Source organism: Nannospalax galili, unplaced genomic scaffold (assembly GCF_000622305.1).
Source record: "Nannospalax galili isolate Female #2095 unplaced genomic scaffold, S.galili_v1.0 scaffold1250, whole genome shotgun sequence".
Classification (NCBI taxonomy): domain Eukaryota; kingdom Metazoa; phylum Chordata; class Mammalia; order Rodentia; family Spalacidae; genus Nannospalax; species Nannospalax galili.
Window position 1 is genome coordinate 1,898,597 of NW_008328704.1, and position 21,492 is coordinate 1,920,088.

General features: G+C 52.0%; 1 protein-coding gene across 1 annotated transcript in view; it reads right to left on the reverse strand.

The window, feature by feature from the left end:
- Card14 (caspase recruitment domain family member 14) overlaps nucleotides 1–21,492 on the reverse strand; it is a 29,300-nt gene that overhangs the window by 1,919 nt on the left and 5,889 nt on the right. The window contains exons 2-19 of the mRNA XM_008828970.3: nucleotides 19,744–19,881; nucleotides 18,821–18,917; nucleotides 18,253–18,301; nucleotides 16,616–16,735; nucleotides 16,012–16,137; nucleotides 15,126–15,275; nucleotides 14,671–14,787; nucleotides 12,023–12,165; nucleotides 11,766–11,866; nucleotides 9,432–9,492; nucleotides 9,015–9,204; nucleotides 7,044–7,170; nucleotides 6,494–6,731; nucleotides 5,989–6,052; nucleotides 5,230–5,338; nucleotides 3,590–3,763; nucleotides 1,435–1,556; nucleotides 662–777 (exon numbers count right to left, since the gene is read on the reverse strand). Of these exons, the coding sequence (XP_008827192.1) occupies nucleotides 662–777; nucleotides 1,435–1,556; nucleotides 3,590–3,763; nucleotides 5,230–5,338; nucleotides 5,989–6,052; nucleotides 6,494–6,731; nucleotides 7,044–7,170; nucleotides 9,015–9,204; nucleotides 9,432–9,492; nucleotides 11,766–11,866; nucleotides 12,023–12,165; nucleotides 14,671–14,787; nucleotides 15,126–15,275; nucleotides 16,012–16,137; nucleotides 16,616–16,735; nucleotides 18,253–18,301; nucleotides 18,821–18,917; nucleotides 19,744–19,881 (2,242 nt within the window). The remainder of the gene's footprint in view (nucleotides 1–661; nucleotides 778–1,434; nucleotides 1,557–3,589; nucleotides 3,764–5,229; nucleotides 5,339–5,988; nucleotides 6,053–6,493; nucleotides 6,732–7,043; nucleotides 7,171–9,014; nucleotides 9,205–9,431; nucleotides 9,493–11,765; nucleotides 11,867–12,022; nucleotides 12,166–14,670; nucleotides 14,788–15,125; nucleotides 15,276–16,011; nucleotides 16,138–16,615; nucleotides 16,736–18,252; nucleotides 18,302–18,820; nucleotides 18,918–19,743; nucleotides 19,882–21,492) is intronic.

Here is a 21,492-nt window from a genome sequence, read left to right on the forward strand (position 1 = left end):
ATCCGACCCCAGTCAGAAACCAAGGGGCGGCTCCACCTTTACTTTCTCCTTTTTTGCCAGCACAGAGCCTTAAGTCCAGCCGGGACAGTTTGCAGGTTCTCTCCTGAGGGAGGGGAGCTGGACCTCTGCCCAAGGAGGTGGGAACAGAACTAGGGGCCAAAGCAGAAAGAGCTCTAGAAGCCCCTTGGCATGCTCTAGACACGTCAGACCTTTGGGGAGCTTGGATGCTTACCTAGACTGTGTTGCCTAACTCCACTGCCCAGCCCCCAGGAGGAGACCCCCCACTGTCCAGTTCCACTGCCTAGCCCCAGCAGGAGACCCCCCACTGTCCAGGTCCACTGCCCAGCCCCCAGAAGGAGACCCCCCCCACTGTCCAGTTCCACTGTCCAGTTCCACTGCCCAGCCCCAGCAGGAGACCCCTGACTGTCCAGTTCCACTGCCCAGCCCCAGCAGGAGACCGCCACTGTCCAGTCCCACTGCCCAGCCCCAGCAGGAGACGCCCACTGTCCAGTCCCACTGCCCAGCTCCAGCAGGAGACGCCCACTGTCCAGTTCCACTGCCCAGCCCCAGCAGGAGACGCCCACTGTCCAGTCCCACTGCCCAGCCCCAGCAGGAGACGCCCACTGTCCAGTCCCACTGCCCAGCCCTAGCATGCACTTACCTGAGTTTCCTCGCCATCTTCTCATTGACAGAGATGTGGATGATGATGGGGAAAATGTCCATCTTGTGCAGGACTCGGACACTGTCCAGCCGGATGTCCAGCAGGGCGTGAGTGTTCTTTGGAGAACAGAGGGGAAAGTGAGTCAAAACTCATGGGTCTTGGGTCTGGAAAGAAGTGAGAGGTGCCCTTGCGCAGCAGGGCACAGGACTGGGTAGAAGAGAAGTGAGTGGAGGTGGATAAAAGCGGGCCACTGCACCAGGATGCCCACTGCAGATCTTAAAGGACACTGTCCATTTGATTTATCCCCGGGAAAATCGAACCAAAAGCCTTTGGATTGAGATAGATTTTGCATGACATGCAACTCTTAAGAGCGCCAGCTGTCAACCCTCCATGTGGTTGTGTATGTGTATGTGTGTGTGTGTGTGTGTGTGTGTGTGTGTTTGGGTGTGCTTCCCACTCCTTGGGTATGATGCTTGACAGTTCACGGTGAACATCTATGTTTGAACCTTCACATGTAACAGTCTTGATACCTCTATTTTTTATTCATTAACAAACACTTATTAAACATTTCAAGTTGTGGACACTGAGGTTCAATGTAAGACTCACCCAGGAACATATGGCTCCTAAATGACAGGAACAGTGTTGGGTCTTTCTGTGTCCCTCCACTGAGCATCAAGCTGGGTGTTCAGACCCCCACAGACTACTCCCCAAATCCTCCCCTAGTCTGGGCAGGAGCTGCCATTCCCGAAGAATCCCCGAGGCCCCGCCCTTACCATCCTCATGAGGGACTCCACGGCATGCCGGGTCACCCAGCGGTGGTCACCCGTCGGCTCTCCCTCCTGGATGATGTCCCCTCTCTGGCTCCAGGTGACATACTCCTCCGGGCTCAAGTACTCTGGAGATGACATTGGATGGGGTGGTCTACGCTGGGATTCTGAGGGAGCCTGTGCCGGGAACCCCACCCTAAGTATCTCCCACAGGTTTGGGAGAAGCTCTTCCCAGGGGCCCAGGCACCCTGCCTGTCTACCAGGGGAAGGTCTGCTGGCACGCCACCCTATGGGGTGTGGCATGTGTGGCCTTTGCAATAGGTGATGTGGAGGAGGGGTAGAAGGGGAAATGGATCACCAGATGAGCAGATGGATAGACAGATGCTCCGTACCACTTCCCAAGCTCCAAATTTACAGATCCAACGTAACACTGAGAAAGTCCACCAGTCCCTTAAATCACTGTTTCTGTCCAGTGCAGTGCTGACCCCAGAGGACACTGGGCAGCGTCTGGGGCATTCTCAGGTTTGTGTGTTTGTGATGGGGGTTGCTGCCAAACACTGAACAATGCTCAGGAAAGTCCCACAATGGACAAAGTTGGCCCCAGAAGTCCTCTTGCTGAGGTTGAGAACCTTCCCTGATAGCCTCCAGGTCCCCCTGACCTCCTGGGAGGCTGAGTCCTGGCCAGGTCAGAATCGCCCTGCCCTCCTCCTGGCCTGTCTCTCAACTCTCAAGGTGCCCCATCCAGGCTGATAGCTTGCTGCACACAGCTCAGGGGTCCCCTCCCCAACCCTCACCACAGCATCTGGGATCCCTGAGCTCTAGTGGTTGAACATACCCCATCCCCTGACTAGGCCTTCTTCAGCCATTTTCCATTCTGCTTTCAAAGCTCAAAGCTGAGCGAGTCTCTCACTTCAAAAACTGTCAAACTAGGCTGGGCATGGTGACACACACCTTTAATCCCAGCACTGGAGAGGCAGAGGCAGGCGGATCTCTATGAATTTGATCTACATAGTGAGTTCTAGGCCAGCCAGGGCTACATAGTGAGATCACATCTCAAACAACAGCAACAAAACAAAAACTGTTAAGTTTTTACATGAACTTGTACATTTAACCCCCACTCTCCTGGTTCCAGCACAACAGTGGCTTAAGCTGGTAGTGCTACGAACCCCTGTGCCATGCCGCCTGGCCAGCTGGACCACCTCCTGCCTCTCTCTTCTGTCTGCTGCCATCTGGCCGTTCATATCCCATGTGCCTTTCTCCCTCCATGAGCTTGTACAGAGCCGAGTCTGTGTTCCTTCGTTCCACTGCCCTGCCTGTGTGTGCCCAGGTAGCTGTTTCTAGAGGAGTCTCCTGGGGCCTCTGGGATAGTTCCTCCCACTGAAGCCTGGCCCCATGGAGCTGGCACAAGGCGGTGCTGAGTGGGGGAATCTCATAGATTGCACTTGTTTCCTTGTCTTTCCTGAACATGAGGGAAGACCCTGTTATCCTCCACAGTAACCCACCCCTGTCTGCCACCCAGCCTTTCCTGCTGAGCAGCCCCTCAGCCTGCGAACCCGGGGATTGGCAGACTCTTGCTATGAAGCTGCCTGATGACTGCTAGCAAATTGACAGGGCTGTCCAGCCGTGCTAGCCTGTTAATGACATGGGCACACATGGTCAGGGCAATGGAATGAAGGAACACAGACTCAGCTCCGTACATGCTCATGGAGGGAGGAAGGCTGTGGGACATGAACAGCCAGATGGCAGACGACTGCTTACAAATGGCAACCCGATTCATGTCCACCAGCACCCAAAATGAACCTTCCTTGGAAATAGGTGAGACAGTACTGGCTTAAGATGGGCCCCATGGAGGCCACGTGCAGACATGAGACACACAGAAGGGAAAAGGCCACAGATGACCAACACTGAGATGGGGGTGGTGATGTTCAGCTCTTGAGCAAGGAAGGACCCACAACTGCAGCCCTCAGAGAGACCAGGGCCCTGCTGAGGCCCTGAGGTCAGACGTCATCCCTTTAGAACTGTGAGACCATCATTTCTGTCCCTTAAAGGTCCCAGGTTATGGCCATCTGTTATGGTAGCCTTAGGAACCCACAGTCACCTGTGTACTGCTGCCTCAGAGCAGACAGCCTTCCGACCAGCCACCTGAGAGGTGAATGCATACCTGCCTGGCATTGCTTAAAGCCCTGCAGAAGGCACAGCTTTCTGCTCAGGATCTTCCCAACAGCTCTAGGCACGAAGACCACGGGCCGCGGCCGGGCAGGCCTGTGGGGGTGCACCAGGGTGTAGGGTGCCAGGGTGAGGCAACTCTCTGCCCAGAAGCACGCACTGGAGCCACCTGTGGGAGAGAGCTGTAAGCACCAGGCTTCAAGAGGAAGTACTTCCTACTGTGTTTCCACCCACCCGAGTCTGCCCACCCGCGTCCCTGGCCACCGGTGTCCTGCCTCCTCCCTCCCAGGAGAGACCAACACGGAGCGTGCTTGGCTTCAGCAGACCTCATTGCACACAGTGTCACTGCTCTGCAGACACTGCCTGGCACCCACTCTTTACAGAGCTCACGGCTCTCCAGGATGAGCCTCTGAGGACAGAGTTCAGCTCCTCCTTCAGAGGGATGTGCCAGAGCTCTGTCTCTCAACCCAGCCGCCCCCCCCCTGCCGCATCAGCTCAGTCCTGCCTTCCACTCAGCCCCCATCCTTCAGGCTTCAGGGTCCTGAGCCTCCTCCTGAATCCATCACTCCTCGCCCAGTTATGTTGCTGTGTCTTCAACATCCCTTTTATTTTTATTTTATTTTTTAAATTTTATTATTTTCATTCCATGTGTATGCGTGTATTGCCTGCATGTATGTGAGTGCACCCATTTTGTGCATTGCCACGTAGGTAAGAGGAGGGCTTTGGATTTCCGTGGAACTGGAGCTAAGGACTGTTCGTAGCCACCTTGTGGGTGCTGAGAATTGAACCCAGGTCCTCTGCAAGAGCAGTCAGTGCTCTTAACTTTTTTTTTTTTTAATTATTTATGTAGGGACTAGAGAGATGGCTCAGCGGTTGAGAACACTGGCTGTTCTTGCAGGGAACAAGGTTCAGTCCCCAGGACCCACATGGTGGCCAGCAACCATCTGTAACTCCAGTTCCAGGGATCTGATGCCCTTTTCTGGCCTCCATGGGCATTGTATGACATGGGTGCACTTACATCCATGCAAGCAAAACACTCATTCACATAAAATAAAAATAAATTAAAAAGATGTATTTATCCCCTCGAGCTCAAGTTGCAGGAGGTTGTGGGCTGCCTAATGTGGGTGCTAGGAACCAGATGTGCGTCCTCTGCAAGAGCACTAAATGCTCTTAACTGCCGAGCCATCTCTCCAGCCCCAGGATCCATCTTATGAAAGTAATTTTTGTCTCATTAGATTCACTTCTGAAGATCATACTGTGCAGTTTCACCTGTGGAACCTGTACTAGTCTGACCTCCAGCATGACCTTATTTACACACTGATCCCCTAGTGACTTTCCCTGGGTCATTTGTAGAACATTGGACATTTGGTAGCTTTTACTATTCCAAACAGACTGCTGTGGATATAATTGTGCCAGTGGCTTCCGAACTGTTTCACTGGGGCAGGACACAGAGCGTGTGTGGCCATTTAAAGGACATGAAAAACGTGTTGCTCAGCTGCTGTCCAGAAAAGCACGTAAATATTTGTCATGTCATAAAAAACAGCCCCTGGCCTGAGTGATGGGCACCACCCTGATATCACTGACTGTCCAGCAGTGACCCCCACGTGGCCCCTGCATCAACTGACAGGGCCTCACCTTCTCTGCTAGACTCCAAGTGGCCTTGATCAACGGACGAAGACAGAAGGCTAACACTGGCTTTGTCCACACTGACGATTCGGATCAACTTTTGCAGCCCCCCAGAAGGCTGTCAGAGGGGGAGCAGGGGGACGGGAAAGGGACAAAGAAAGGTCAGACACCAACACTGGGTCTTCGGCCTGGCACCCCCACCCTGCCTTAGCACCCTGCCCCATAAGCAAATCCAGTGTGGCCTCTGAACCATCAGTTTGTGCCCACAGAGCAACCAGGCTGCCCAGACCCCACACCAGGGAGACGGGAGGCAGGAGATAGGCCTCAGGCAGCAGGCTGGCAGGAAGGGGCGGGCTGTGAAAGGCAGAGAGAAGAGCAGGCCCTGCTCCAGTTCAGCATCACAGTGCTGTGGCACAGTCTTAGCACCTTGCTCAGGGACAGGTGGGTGCTCAAAGTGAAAGGTGCTTTGTGTCCGGAGAGCACAACTTGCCCGACCTCAGAGGGAAGGAGAATAGGGAGGTGAGCAGGTGACGGGAACCCAGGAGGAGGGGGTGGAACAACAGCCACTTGGAGAGCAGGGCCTGGTGTGTTCATGTCTCATTCCAAGGGCTCGCAGGCCTAGGGAAGGGTGTGGACCCCTTCAAGGGCTCAGAGGAATCCACAGGACACAGATGCTGTCCTGCTCAGATCAGAGGTCCACATTTCCTACCCAGGATTCCACCAGCGTCCTCCTCCCTTCCAGCCTACCCCAGGGAGCCAGAGTCTTACCTTGCGTGAAGCTGTGTACCATTGGGTCATGTCCTGGATGACAGAGAGGAGCTGCTGCTGAGCCCTGTGGGATGGAGGACAGGCCCTGACATCCTGCCTGAGCAGTCTCAAGAATGACACACAGGCTGCAGGCTGGGGTGCTTTACCCCGCGGCTCACAGACTGAGGTCTTCAAATGGTCTCCTAAGCCTCAGCCCAGGCCTGGAGGTACTAATTTAATTGTCCCAAGGGGGTGGGGGGTGGGGTCACTAATGAGCAGCCAGGGCGTGTAACAGAGAGAGAGCATCTACCACCAGGAGACCCCATGCGTAGTAGTGAGCCTGGTGGGTTCTCTTTCCAAGGGGTACCCTTCCCTCTACTCTGTTCTGGGGCAGGTGCTCTGATTTGGGGCAGGGAAGCTTCTGGAAGGTCCCTCCTTCCTCCTTTCCCTCCATATGTAGTTGGGCCAGGCGGGGTCATCCTGTCTGCAGTCTCTCTGTGGACGTGAGTCAGAAGTTGCTACTCACTGTGGATAGTTGGGGATCGTGCCAGGCTCCGTGTCCCTCATGGTGTAAGGGTTCACATGGTGGGCCCGCCAGCAGCTGTGACCTTGGAACATGGTGTCAGTGACATGCAGGATGTCATTGCAGTGTGTATGCAGCTCCCCTTCCCCCTTCCCCTTCATGGCCAGGTTGACTCGGATGTAGAATGAGTCCCCTGAGGTCACCGCTTTGGTGTCCAGGTCCTGGACTAGCTTTTTATAACCTGATAAAAGAAGACATGAATGACCGGTGATCTTGGGCCTCTGAACGTACACAAGGAAGGTTCTAGAATGTGGCAGTATTCACATTCTACTTGGGAAAGGAGGGAAAGGCTTCGAAGCCACTTTGGTGCTAGGACTGGTGGAGTGGGAGGGAAGCTTCCAGTTTTGGAGGTGGGCTTTGGGGACCCAGGGTGATCCTGGCTGAGCTACCCTGGCTCTGGGTGGGCCTGGGTTCTGGGTACACAGTGCAGTCAAGGGACTTGAGGTCACAGGATGGGCCTGGACAGCTGAGCAAACGGGGGTGTAGCCTGTACCCTCGGTGTTGACCTTCACAGACAGGCAGCAGGAGCCGTTCACCCTTCCGAGGAGCCCCACAGCCTGCTCCAAAGTCATGTTCTCCAGGGTGGTCCTGAGCGAAGGCTCTGTTGCCTTGTAATCCATCTGAGGACAGACATGGGGTGGTCTTCTCACCAGGACCCCTCAGCGCTGAACGCAGCAGTGCTGGGGTTGGAGTGGCAGCGGATGCAGGCTAACCCCACAGGAGGACTCTGACCCTCCCAGCTGCCCACACACCTTGGCCAAACATGGCCGCACCATCAGAGCCCTTGTCACAGGCTGTGTGTGGGGACAGTACTGGGTTATAACACTGAGCCACACACTTGCTTGTCATGCACATTCTTGGCCTGGAGAGTCACCCCCCCAACCCATCTCCAACCTTCTCACTGTCGAAGATTATTTCTTTGTGATAGGTACTTTACTGTCTTAAAAATGGACTTCGGGGGATTCCAGAACATTCTGGATCATGCTAGATCAGGGGCCTCACCATTCTGTGTCATGGGGATGAGCACCCCACCCACATGTTCTGTGAAGCCCTAAGAGCTGATATAACTGCCCCCCTCTTTCCTGGGGTTAAGTTTGAGAAGATGTGTGTTTCTGTATTAAAATATGTCTCGAGACTATCAGTCCAAAGTTGTCCCAGTATATTATGACCATCTCTCCAATGCCAGAGGGAATCTCTCCTCTTTACCCGCTCCAACTGACAGCGAGGGCCAGAGGAGGCTGTTGGATCCCCTGGGACTGGAGTTATGGAAAGCTGTTAGCTGCCATGTGGGTGCTGGGATTTGAACCAGGTCTTCTGGGTTAAGAACAAGCAGTGTTCTTAACCACTGAGCCATCTCTCCAGCCCCATTGCTTGATATTTTTAAAAGGCCAGCCAGGTGACTTAGTGATTGCCACATGGTGGAAGGAGAGAACCAACTTCCACAAATTGTCCTTTGATTGCCTCATGTGTTCTGTGGCTTGTGTACACACACATAAATAAATAAGAAATAAACATTCTTAAAAAAATGAGAGATATTGCCCCAAAATGAGGTGGAAGGAGAAAGCTTGATTCCCAAAGGTTGTCCTCTGACCTCCACATGTGCTGTGCATGTGTGCATCCATACATACACATGCACACATGCACGCATGCACGCACAATGAAAGAAAATCCTGGCTTTAGCCACATCAAAGTCACCCTTCCTGCCCATGTAACCACTTAGTAAGACTCACTTGTGGTTTTTTTTTTTTTTTTTTTTTTTTTTTTTTTTTTGGTCTTTTTGAGTCGGGGTCTCCCTGTAGCCCCAGCTGTCCTGGAACTTACTTTGTAGACCAGGCTGGCCTTGAACTCACAGAAATTAGCCTGCCTCTGCCTCCTGAGTGCTGGGATTAAAGGCGTGCACCACCACACCTGGCTTGTGTTTTATATTTATATGTGCATTTATGTTCTCGTCACATATGGGCATTCTTCAATTAAACTGGTTTAGAAAATGCACTCAATGTTTAAAATGGTGAATTTTATGCCATGTGTATTTTTTTTACTGCACACATATAAAGTGATGATAAGATCATTATAGTAAAATTTTCTTGAAGCCAATCAAAGCCCTCCCCCATTAGACTGGCCCTATCAAGGACTGCATTAAGAGATGCCTGGTCAGGCCTGGGGTGCAGCTACTCAGTGGTACACCACTTGCCTGGCAGGCACAAGGCCCCTGAACTCTACCTCCAAAACAGCATAAAGGTCCATGGTAGGAGTTGCCATGTTCCAGCAGCCCTTTCCCAGTTTCTAAGCTCCCAGGAATCTAGAACATCAGGTTTGAGAAGGGAACTGGTTTCCCCCTGTGACCCTCTTCTACAGATGAGTCCAGTACTTTCCATCAACCCAGGGCTGAGAACGTGTCAGCACCAGAGCACTGCTGCCTGCCACCCACAAAAGGCCTGGCGGTAGTGAAGCCTCACTCGCTCACCATCACGATCTGGGTGCCAGGGCGCAAGGCCATCTCGTCTGCTGCAGAGCCTGGGGTGACGCGGTGGATGAAGATGCCTGTGAGGTTCCCACCGATGACACTGATCTGCTCCAGTAGCGCGTCTCCCTGGAACGCCAGCACTGTGACCTGGCTCAAGATCTTACGGGCTGGCCTCCGCCTCACAGGGATGCTGTTGTGGTCAGATAGATGTAACCCCAGAACAGGAGTCAGCAAGGCCACTTTCCCATCATGCCCTCTGCCCCAGAATTCTGGAATTCTCCTCCCCTGCTGTGACCCATCATCTTGGGAAAGCTGTCAGCTCCCCATGGTGAGAGGGCGCAGTCACACTCTGCTCCGGGCTCTGGTTCTCCAGTCCGGGGGCAGGGGGTGGGGGGTGCCCCCAAGCCTGCGGCTCACCTTTCTAAGACATCCAAGCTTCTGGAAGACCCCTGCAGGCTGTCCTCTGACTGGGAGAGGTCTGCAAGGAAGTGGGAGCTTAGCAGCCAGACCTTGAGGTCACCAGCTGCTGGCCCTGCTCACTCCACTGCGAGCTCATTCTTTTCTCTGGCTCCAAGAAGCCACTGCCTGATCCAAGCCCCTGCTCAGTCCCCTCTTCTGTGTTTAGTTTTTTTTTTTTTTTTTTTTTTTTTTTTTTTTTTTACAAAGTAACTGGTGAGAGCTACACCTGTCATTCTGTGATCAAAACAAGTTGTCAATATCTTAAAGGATAGGGAAATTTCTAGAATCTAGATTTCTATTCACTTACGAATCAAATCTGGCACAGCCCTGGGCCTGCCCTTCTGTATGGCAGTCATCCCTAGCACTGACCAGTGACCCACTGACTGGGGCAGGTCTGTGAGTTGGCAGTTCTGACCATAGATGCTCCTCAGGGGGTCCCCAAGCTCTAGCATTTTTCTTTTGTTTTTTTAAATATTTTATTTATTATTTTTATTTTATGTGTATGAGTATATTGCCTGCATGTAGGTAAGTGCACCCATGTCATGCAATGCCTGCGGAGGACAGAAGAGGCTGTCAGATCCCTTGGAACTGGAGTTATGGACAGTTGTTAGCTGTCATGTGGGTGCGGAGATTTGAACCTGGGTCTTCTGCAAGAACAGTCAGTGCTCTTAACTGCTGAGCCATCTCTCCAGCCCCTACCATTTTCCAAAGCAATTAATGAATCAGAATCAGGGTCTCACTTATACAGCCCAGGCTGGCCTCGAATTCTCAATCCTCTGAGTTCTAGGATTACAGGTGTTTACCACCACACCCAGGGTTCTAATAATTATGTGTGTGTGTTTGCCCACACACACACGCATGTGCACATGTGTACAGAAATGTGTTGTGTGTGTGTGCAGGTTCCCTCACTTGTATACATATGTGGAGATTAGAGGTCAACATCCAGTGTCTTCTACCACTTCTACCTTATTTTTTTAGTATTTTATTTATATTTGCTTTATGTGTATGAGAGTTCTGCCTGCCATGTATGTAAGTCCACCACATGTGCCTGGTGCCTGTGGAAGCCAGAAGAGTGCATCGGATCCCCTTGAACCAGAGTTAAGGGCAGTGTTAGCTACCATGTGGATGCTGAAAACTGAACCCAGGTCCTCTAGAAGAACAGTAAGCTCCTGTAATTGATAAACCATCTCTTCAGCACCTCCACGTTTTTTAGACAGCCTCTCACTAAATCTAAAGTTCATTTCAGCTAGACTAGCTGGTCAGCAAACAGGGGGATTGGCCCATCTCTGCCCCCAGCACTGGGGTTACAGACCCTGCCACTGCTATGCCTGGCTTTCACATGGGTGCCGGTGCTATACTCAGATCCTTATGCTTACACAGCAAGCACTTTATCCACAGAGGTATTTTTCCAGCCCCCACTCTAGCATTGCAATTTGCAATCTGTGACCTTGAGCTAGGGAGCATCCCCATCCCACAAGATCCAGTGGAGACCTAGCAGTTGTTCAGCTCACAAGCAAAGAACCATTGGAATGCATTCAAAGCCAAATGAAATTTTAAAAATACCCAGAATGTATTTGAGGTCAATCCCAGTAACTGTATGAACGGAGGCAGTGTGTGGAATCCTAAGAAGAGATTGAGAGAAATAGGCGCTCCCTGCTCCAGCTCTCACAGCCAGGTTAAAGGCCCCTTAGGGAGTGTGTGTATGTGGCAGGGGGTGGGGATTCTTAGCTTGTCACTGTCACAGATGTGCCCCTAGGTGTGAGGTAGAAAAGAAGAGGATGCCCTCTGTGAAAGGCTCCCAGACTTCAGAAGGGGCCAATTCAAGCACAAACAGGGGAATGAGAATTCAGAGCCTTGGAAGCCAGCACCCAAAAGGAGGGCTGCTGGGGAGTGGGTGTGGGGTGGGAGTGCACCCTGCATCACGTGTTCCTGTCCCGAACCTGCTGCCTCCTGATGCCCCAGAGAGGCCCAAGTGTCTGCAGAGTGGGAAGGAACTCATGAGGACTTGCGTGTCTGTGGCTATCTGCACATGTATGCTGAGCTGCATGTGGCTATGAATACAGCTCCCTTGCCCCCTATGTGAGGACGTAAAAAGAGAACAGTAAACAGAACTCACCTGGGCTTTAGGATTTTCCTAGAGGCCAGGACAGAGATCAAGTTCATGACTATCTGCCTGTCTTGAAGAGAGACCCAGGCCGTCTCACCTGCCTCTCTGGACTTGCTTCCTGTTCCCACTGTGCCAGCCCAGGGGAGGAAGATGCTGTAGAGACTCAGGTGTGGGGGTATACTCACCTGCTCCATCTAAGATCTCATAGTCCAGGTCTGTGTCTGTGTCGTCCCCCGCAGCCCCCTGAAGTGTTCCCAGGCACACCTCCGGGACTTCCAGGAAGCTGCTGCAAAGCACAGGAAGCCAGCTCACAGTCAAGCCCACTCTAGCTGAAGCCTGGAGTCCCAAGCACCTTCCGGAGTTGTCGGCCCCAAACCCAGATGACCCTCCATTTAGCAAGGTTCCTTTGTGAGCTGGACCCCAGGGCTGCACCATGTTTTACCTCAGAGACTCAGGGTCTTCTGGGAAGTCCTCTGCCATCCGTTTGTACAGGGACTGCTGGCTGGGAGGCACAGGGCTGCTGGAGCGGAAGCTGTCCATCTGCTCCCGGCTGGATGTGGCGTTCAGGTCCCACCACAGCCGAGACTGGAGAAGGGCAGACGGAGGGTGGTGGCACAGAAAACAGGAGTGCAGGGGAAGAGGGACATATTAAGTTCTGCTCATTGAACACCCACTGTATGCATTCTAGGCTGCTTTCAATGTGCATTACCCTGGGTTCTTGCAGTGTCCCTATAATCACTATGTAGACCAGGCTGGCCTCGAACTCACAGAGATCTGCCTGCTTCTGCCTCGAGTGATGGAATTAAAGCCGTTCACCGCCACGCCCGGCCGAGTACTGGCTCATTTTACATGTAAAGCAGAAAGATCCACAATACAGGGAGTTACTGGCCGGTGAGGGGAGGCGCTGAGGCCTCATGAGGAAGGCCAGTTCTGAGCAGGCCTTGAGAGGACCTGGTTCACAGAGTCCATATGAATTCACTCACTGAGTTCCTACAGCAACCCTATGGGTCAGGTTTGTTTTTGTTTTTTATGGTGTCCACATACTCCTAAGGACAAGCTCCATTCCTGGGTGGGAGACGGATGGGCAAACACAGACCAGTGAGCGCATCACATCAGGGTGTGACGGACTTTCTGGAGGGAGTGACAGAGCAGCCTGAGAGATGAGGGTGTGGATGACTGAACAGAGACTATACTGCAGAAGCAAGAGAGAGGGAGGCTGTATCATAGGGTCTAGGGGAAGGCTGGAGAGGGAGCTGATCCAGGTCAGGGAGTTAAGAGCATGAGAGTAAGCTGGGAGCCTCCAAGGTACCTTCACATCCTCACCACAGCCCCCAAAGGAAACGCTGTCCTTGGGCTCTGGGAGCTGGGAGGAGGAGCCTGTTCCCCTCAGTTTAGGGTTTTGATTGTGAAAACCTCTCTGGCCTTGTGGACTCAGTGCTTGGGGGAAGGTGCTAGGCTTTTCCAGTTTTCCAAGAAGCCAGTGAGTAGGTTCATCTAGGAGGCTATTCTGCAGATACAGAGACAGAATAAGGACACTGCTGGGGTCACCCAGGAAGGAAGCATGAAGCCTGTCCCCGGTGGTGGCAAGGAGACTCCACTCACCCGCCTCTCATCCCCACCCCATCTCAAAGCAGCCCACAGCGGTGGCCTTCCGTCCTACCCTGAACATCCTGAATCCATGTGGCCACTGTGGAGGGCCCGCCTCTCCTTTTTGACCAAGGCAGCCATGCAGCCACAGTGGGTCATACATCCCAGGGACCATTTGGGCTGCGCGTGGAATAGTGTCCTCCCAAATTTCATGTCCACCCACAACTTGTGAATGTGTCCTAATTTGGAACTAGGATCTTTGCAGATGAAATCAAGCTAAGGCAGAGTTAGACTGGGTTATTAAAGTGGGCTGTAAACCCATAGGATCAGTGCCTTTCTGTGACAGTTTAGATTTTTTTTCATTTTTATTTTTATTTTATGTGTATAAGTGTATTGCCTGCATGTATGTGAGTGCACCTGTGTCGTGCAATGCTGTGGAGGTCAGAAGAGAGATTCAGATTCCCCTGGAACTGGAGTGAAGGATGGTTTATAGCTGCCATGTGGGTGCTGGGAATCGAACCCAGGTCCTCTGCAAGAGCAGTCAGTGCTCTTAACCGCTGAGCCATCTCTCCAGCCCCAACAGTTTAGATTTTAAATGTTCCCAAAAGACTGTGTTGAAGCCTTGGCAGCTGGCTTGGGGTGCTATTCAGTGGTTGAAATTAGATGGGCCTAGTGGAGGCAAGTTAGGTCATTGGAGGTATGCCTTCAAAGGAGGAATTAGGAGCCTGACCCATCCCACACCCCCGCCCCATTCCTAGCTGCTGTGAGGTCAACTGCTCTCTTCCATCCACCTCTGAACCAGGTCCTGGAGAGATGGCCCAGTGGTTAAGAGCACTGGCTGCTCTTGCAGAAGACTCGGGTTTGAATCCCAGCACCCACATAGTGGCTAACAACTGTGTGTAACTCCAGTTCCAGGGGGATCTGAAGCCCTCATCTGTACTCCACAGGGATTGCATGACACAAGTAGGCATAACACACACATAAAACAAAAATAAATAAACCAAAACCTCTAAACCATAAACCAAAACAAAACTTTGTCCTTTAAGTTGATTATCTTCAGGTATTTTGTCAAAGTGACGGAAAGCTGACTGACACACTTTCTTGTTTTTTTCGGCTGTGAGCCTGAGTCTTTCACGGCTGCACCCGCACTTCAGCCCTGATACACCTCCTAAGAGAAGGGCAATCTGGAGAGATGTATTCAACTTCACATGGCTGCGGAGTAGAGATTGGAGCGACGTGGCTGCAAGCCAAGAATTGTTGAAAACCAGCCACAGCTGGAGAGGCAGAAAGGACTCTTCCCTAGAGCCGTCAGGAGTGTGGCCCTTTGACACCTTCGTTTTTGGTTTCCAGTCCCCAGAACTACGAGGGAGTGGGTTTCCTGTTTGGAATTCTCTGTGGCACTAACCTCTTCTCCAAGGTTTCTGGAGAGCCCTGTAGTCCAAATGATATGCTGGACTGAGTGTGGCAGGGGGCAGGGCAGGGGCAGGGGGCAGGAGGCTGTACCTCGGTGGAGCTGAGGAGGCTGCAGTCACTGTCATCTGGTGGGCACATGGCATGCATCCTCACAAGCCGCTGCTTCCCTCGCAGACAGGGTTCCTTGGCTCTGGCTTCCTGTTTAGACTACCAAGGAGGCCAGATGGCACTTTAGCTCAGGAATTGTGCCCCTGCATAGCCATGGGGCCTTACACTCAGGCACAATACACATCCCCACCCTTCCAGGCAGGTCCCTATATCAGCTTCCTTCTATGGCACAGTAACACTGACATGCAGAGATGCAGGAGCCAGCTTGGTCTGCGCTGTGTGCATCCTCAGGGTTTCACAGCCTCACTGCTGACGAGAAGGCAGATGGCTCTGTGGAGGCCTGCCTGCGGCCTGATCTGGGCGTTGTCCCCATCTCTCTCCCATGCAGCCCACTGTCCAGCCTCCCACTCTGGGGGTGATGGGGATGGAGCACTCACCCCTCCTGGGGGCTCTGCCTGCAGCCCCTGTAGCTGAGTTCGGAGCTCACAGACCTGCTCAGTCAGTTCGAACACTCTCCTGCGGAGGGCATCCTTCTCCACCAGGCGCTGAGAAATCTCCATCTGGGCCCCATCCCTCGCTGAATATGCCTGCAGTCAAGATAGGACAGATGGGGTGGGAACAGTTAGGGGTTGGGATGGGCCGATGAGCCCAGCAGTCTGAGCTGTAAAAGGTGCCCCATGCTTGAGGACGTCCACCATGAATTCATCTATCCTGCATTAACCAGAGCTCACTCTTAATGTGCAAACCGACTATATATATGTATTTTTAAATTTTATTTATTATCTTTATTTTATGTGTACACGTGTATTGCCTGCATGTAGGTAAATGCACCCGTGTCGTGCAATGCCCGTGGAGGACAGAAGAGGCTGTCAGAGCCCCTGGAACTGGAATTATGGACAGTTGTTAGCTACCATGTGGGTGCTGGGATTCGAACCTGGGTCTTCTGCAAGAACAACCAGTGTTCTTAACTGCTGAGCCATCTCTCCAGCCCCTAAACTTTTTAAAAAATTTTATTTATTACAAACCGACTATATTTTAACAAGACCCTGTATCCTGGATAGGTATTTTCACTGTCTTTTGCCAGGAATAAGAGTAGGGGGATGACAGAGAGCCCATGTTAGTGTACTTTAGGGGCACAATGGAACCTCCCACGGTCCAAGGAACGATCTTAAGGTCTAAAACCCATCCTCTGAGCCACAAGCTAGCAGCCTGACTCACACACCAGCAGGGGCAGTGGAAGTAGCGGTGGTCTTCCTGAGCCCAGTCCCAGCCGGGGTAGGCACCTGCACCACCCACCAGGCCCCGCCCCAGTCCTGAGGTTACCTGGTCCCGCTCCTTCCGCAGCTCCACCACCTGGCCCTGCAGAGTGGTCATCTTCTCTCTGTACAGCTCACAGTCCACCTGCGTCTTCTGGAACTGGAGCAGGGTCTGTTCTTTCTCCTCCCAGTACTGGACAGAGGGGACAGGCCCATGCAGTTCAGTGGCTCTGAGGGCTTGAGTGGGGAGGGGTGAGTGGGAGATGTGGAAGGAAAGGGGGACAAGGAGTTCTGCGGGGTGGAGTGAGGCGAATTCATGTTCTTTTGGTCTGCAGAGCCACAGCACTGATCAAACAGGATTCAGTGGTGCAGGGTTGCATGCTGTTTAATAGCCACAAATACACAAATGTCTGCCCATCCTGCCTCACTCTCACTGTCGCCTATACCCCCTCGACTAAATCCCTGGCTCTCACGGCCCCCAAGCCACCGACTTGGCCCTGGGTCTTCTCCCTTGCTTGCCCGACGGCGACTTCTAGTCTGGGCTGTGAGTTGGTTCTCAATGAGCAAAGTTAGCTAAGTCCCGTGTGGATGAATGAACCCGTCTGCCCCACAAACACAGTCCTGCCCAGCACGGGCACGTCACGGCCCCAGGACGGGCTCTGCCTCATCACCTGCTTCTGCTGCCTTTCCGCAGCCACGGCCCGCTCCCGCAGTGAGTGGATGCGGTCCACCAGCTCCTGCTTGCTCTCCAGGGCCTCATCCAGGCTCTGCTCCAGAATGTCCTTCTCAACCTGGTACAGAAAGAGCTCAGTCAACTTCCCCAGCCCTTCCACTGAGGAAACAGTACAGGAAACCTCAAGGCCAGGTATAGAGTCAGATGGTGTGGCCTTAACTGCTGTATATTGGGCAGGAAAAAAAAAACGTGGAAAAGGGTGCAGTCTCAGCTGGTTGGGAGGCTGGGGCAGGAGGATTGCTAGTTTTCCCAGGTCTTCTCATGCCTCATTCCACAGAGGGGTGTGCAAGAGACACACAGAGCCCTTAGGCTGTCACAGCCTGTCCCCAAGGATGTAGATTGAAGGAATTTCTTGCCAAAAAGTTTTTTTTTTTTTTTTTTTTTTTTTTTTTTTTTTTTAAAAAAAAAAAAAAAAAAGAGGACGATAAATCTTTCACTGTGATATATCAAAATAAGGGCCTGAGGAAGGAGATGGAGGAGGATGAGCAGGGAGCAGCCGCGAGCCTCAGCAGCTCCCTCCTGGTTTCCCGCAGCTCCCTCCTGGTTTCCTGCGGACAGCTGATTAAGGATTGTGATACAAGGTGTTCCAGGTCACATTCCCAAAGGACCTGGGACTGTGACTTTATTGGGACTAGGTCTTCACAGATGGAATCATGGCGAAGTCACTGGATGACTGCTGTCCCTCCAAAGGGATGGGTTGGGGGGGATATACAAGGGAGAGTGAAGTGACCACCAGGCAGAGACTGGGGGATGCCAAGCCAAGTTGGCAGAGGGATTTCCAACAATATGAGAACTCACAGAAAGGCACAGCACAGACCCCCGGGAGCTGCCACGGACACCCCCAGAGCTGTGCACATGGGAGCACCTGTGGTTTGGAGCCACCATCTGTACAATGCTAGCCATTATGGCAGCACAGGATGCTTACACACAGGGCAAGGGAGTTTGGAACTGCCCAGGCCCCAGAAACACTCCAGAGCAGAGGCAGGTGGATCTCTGAGAATTCGAGGCCAGCCAGCCTGGTCTACATAGTGAGTCCTAGGCCAGCCAGAGCTCCACAATAAGACCCTGCCTCAAAATATTTTTTTTTAAATTTTATTGGGGCTGGAGAGATGGCTCAGCGATTAAGAGCACTGACTGCTCTTGCAGAGGACCCGGGTTCAATTCCTAGCACCCACATGGCGGCTACAAACCATCCTTAACTCTAGTTCCAGGGGAATCCAAAGCCCTCTTCTGACCTCCACCGCATTGCACATGGGTGCACTCACGTACAGGCAGGCAATACACACACACACACACACACAATAATAATAAAATATTTTTTAAAAAAGAACACGGGGGCAGGACATAGGGATGCATGCCTATAATCCATCATGTGGGAGGCTGAGACAGAAGGACTGACTTCAAGGCCAGCATGGGCTATATAATGAGACTCTGTCTCAAAGAAAACAAAATAAAAAAGACTGAGTTAACAACACCTAATCTATTACTACAAGTGTATAAAGATATACTTCAGTAGAAGAAATTGGTTCATGTGATTGTGAGGATGAGCAGGCCCAGGATTGGCTTCACTCAAACTGAAGGCCCAACAAAGCCAATGATGCAGTTGCAAGTGAAGGTTGAAAATCTGAGAAGAGGGGGCAATGATGTGAGTCACAACTCAAGTTCCCAAACCCTTGATCCAGAGCACAAAGCCCACAGGCCAAAGGAATAAATGTTTCAGCTCAAACGGGAGGAGAAGTTCCTGCTTCCTCTGCCTTTGCCTTCTGTTCAAGACCTTGGAAGATTAGATGGTGACCATACGCTAAGATTAGAGTAGATCTCTGTACTTGGTCTACTAATTCCAGTGCTAATCTCTCCTCAAAACACTCTCACTGGCCCACCCAAAAACAATGTTTTCCCAGCACCTGAACATCCCAAGACCCATCCAACTTGACACATAAAGAATGACCACAAGCCCTAAAGTACTATACGGTAATGAAAATGAGGCTTTGCTTCCTTCATTAGCTCTTACTTTCCTACTTAGTCCTCATACCCTGAACCTGTTGTTCTTATTAAATGTTAGACAAAAACACCAAACCACAAGATCAGGAGATTACTCAAAGCTATCCAACTGTTAAATCATGAAAACCTAAACCCAGGTCACAGCGCCTCCTTCTGTGCCTTCTCCTGGGCCAGCTCCTCCTGCAGGCTGCCAATGGCCCCCGCCAGGCACTCAGTCAGCTTGGACGTCTCCATGAGGCCTGTAGATGGGCGTCAGCACTGTCATCTGGCTCTTCCGTCTTCAGCCTCCAGGGTCTTACACTCCATGGCCAGACCCCTGCAAGCCTCCAGCCCTACCTGGCTGGTCTCTTTAAAAGGACTGGAGAGAGCGCTCAGCCGTTAAGAGCACTGATGGCTAACAACCGTCCATGACTCCAGTTCCGGGGGACTCTGGCCTCCCCAGGCACTGCATGACACAGGTGCACTTATATACATGCAGGCAAAACGCTCATACATAAAATAAATATATAAATAAAAAGCCTCCTGCCTTTTTACAACTTCATATTTTGGGTGCGATTTGGGCTCAAGGGTTGCCCTCTGGGCCTCCCCATGAGCATCCGCCAGTCACATCTGGCTCTCCTTATGAGCTGATCACACTCAAGGCTGATCATGTGTATGGCAACCCAAGGAAACACAGCCATGGACGTAAATCTGCAAACTGGAACTCATAGAAATGTGTCCGGAGAGCCAGACAGGAAGAGGTGGCTTATTTATTAGCTGCTGTTCTGACTTCCTTGAGTGTTCTGTTTTAATACCAAAATCTTTCAAGAGTTCCTCCAGAGAAGGCCAAAGTCATTTAATGACTGAAAATGGCCTTATGTTCCATCAAGCAGGCTAAGTCTCCGCTGTATGGCTGTTGCCTCCCCGCCTCCCCAGCCTCCTCACGATGCTGGGTCACTAAAGATGGGCCTTGCAGACCCCAAGCTCCAGGGGCTCCTTCTCCCCCACCCTTCCAGTGCAGTGAGTGGGAGACTGCTGGTGTCCAGGTGTGGCCAGCAGGCTCCAAGACCCTCATTCAGCACTTACCACTGAAGGTGCTGAAGTCAACGTCGGGTTGCAGCCCTGTGACCAAGGTATAGACATCAGGGTTGTGAAACTTCAGGCTCTCTAGGAAGGCGATGGCCCCATTCTTCCCTCGAGTCTTCAGCAGATCCAGTAGGTGCCCTAGGGAGAGAGAGCAGGTCTGAGCCATTAAGGACACAGGTCTGGTGGGGCCGGGGTCCCTGGAGGGTGTGGACACTTTGCACATCTGGGAATTAGGAGGGGAAGGCAGTTCTTGATCCCTGGGAGAGGGGTGAACCCTCCTTGTTCTCACAGGCCCCGAGCACCCACTTTGTGATGTAATGTCAACTTGAGACGGCAAGTTCCATATTAATTGAACCACTTCTGGGGGCAATCACATGCTCTGCTTCCAGCTGGGTGCATGGAGCCAGGACAGGTGCAGGCATATAGTCTCACCATACTGGGGAGCTAGAGGAGTTCTCTCTTTCCCTCTGTATGTATATAAATAGCAGCCCCTCAGAGAACCTTGGGGCATCCTAAACCCAGGACTCAAATCTCATCTCTCTCTGTTGGAATTAGAAGATCCATCTCTCTTATATTTGAGGTCCATGTACCAACCTGCCACGTGGTTTCTATGGATTGGGTTTGCCATGAGCATTTCATCAACAGTAACATACCCCTAACAACATTCAACGGTAAATCCAGGAATGTCTCCACTGAGAGGTGAACAAACTCTGTCAGACCAGCAGAACCAACTCCAAAGATATCAGCAGGGGGCTGACCAGCGCTCCCAAAAGATATGTCCCCAGAACCTGTTTGTGTGAATTTCTTTGGGGAAAGGTTCTTTACAGATGTAATTTAGTGAAAGATTTCAAGATAAGACTGTCCTGGGGCTGAGAATATGGCTTGGTTGGTGAAGTGCTTGTTAGCATGCATGAAGCCCTGGGACCCATCCCCAGCCCCACATAGGAGTCATGGTGCATGCCCGTCATCCCAGTACTCAGGGAGTGGAGAAGGGAGGATGGAAAGTTCCAGGTTATTTTTTCTATTAGTGACTTAAAGAATACATGAGACCCTGTGTCAAAGAAAAAAAAATCAAAAGAAATAAGGCAGGCCCTAACCCAATGACTAATTTGCTTACAAGAGGCAGAAGAGGAAAAGACAGAGGAAAGAGGCCTGAGAAGATGGAGGAGTTGGGGTGATATGGTCACAAGCCTGGAGCCCCTTGGAACTGGAGTCCCCATAGAGCCCGCAGCAGGATCAGGGCCCATCCACGCCTTGATACAAGACCCTTGGCCTGCAGAACTGAGAGATATGCACCCCTGTGGGGTTTTCCGTCCCTTGGTGCTGGGGGTGGAAGCCAGGTCCTTGTACCTGCTGAGTGTTTGCTGTACCTCTGAGCTATACTCCAGTCCCACAGCTGTTGTTTTAAATAGTCATTGTTTATAGCCATTTGTAGGAAATGTATTAGGGAACTCTGGGGGCTGGAGAGATGGCTCAGGGGTTAAGAGCACTTGCTGCTCCTGTAGAAGATCTAGGTGGGGTTCATAGCACCCATACGGCAGTTAACAACCACCTGTGACTCCAGTTCCAGGGGGTCCTATGCCCTCTTCTGGTCTCTGTGAGCCCTGCATGCACATGGTGCACCTATATAGATGCAGGCAAGACACTTATACACCTAAAATAAAAATATGGGCTGGAGAGATGGTTCAGAGGTTAAGAGCCCTGATTGCTCTTGCAGAGGACCCGGGTTTGATTCCCAGCCCCCACAAG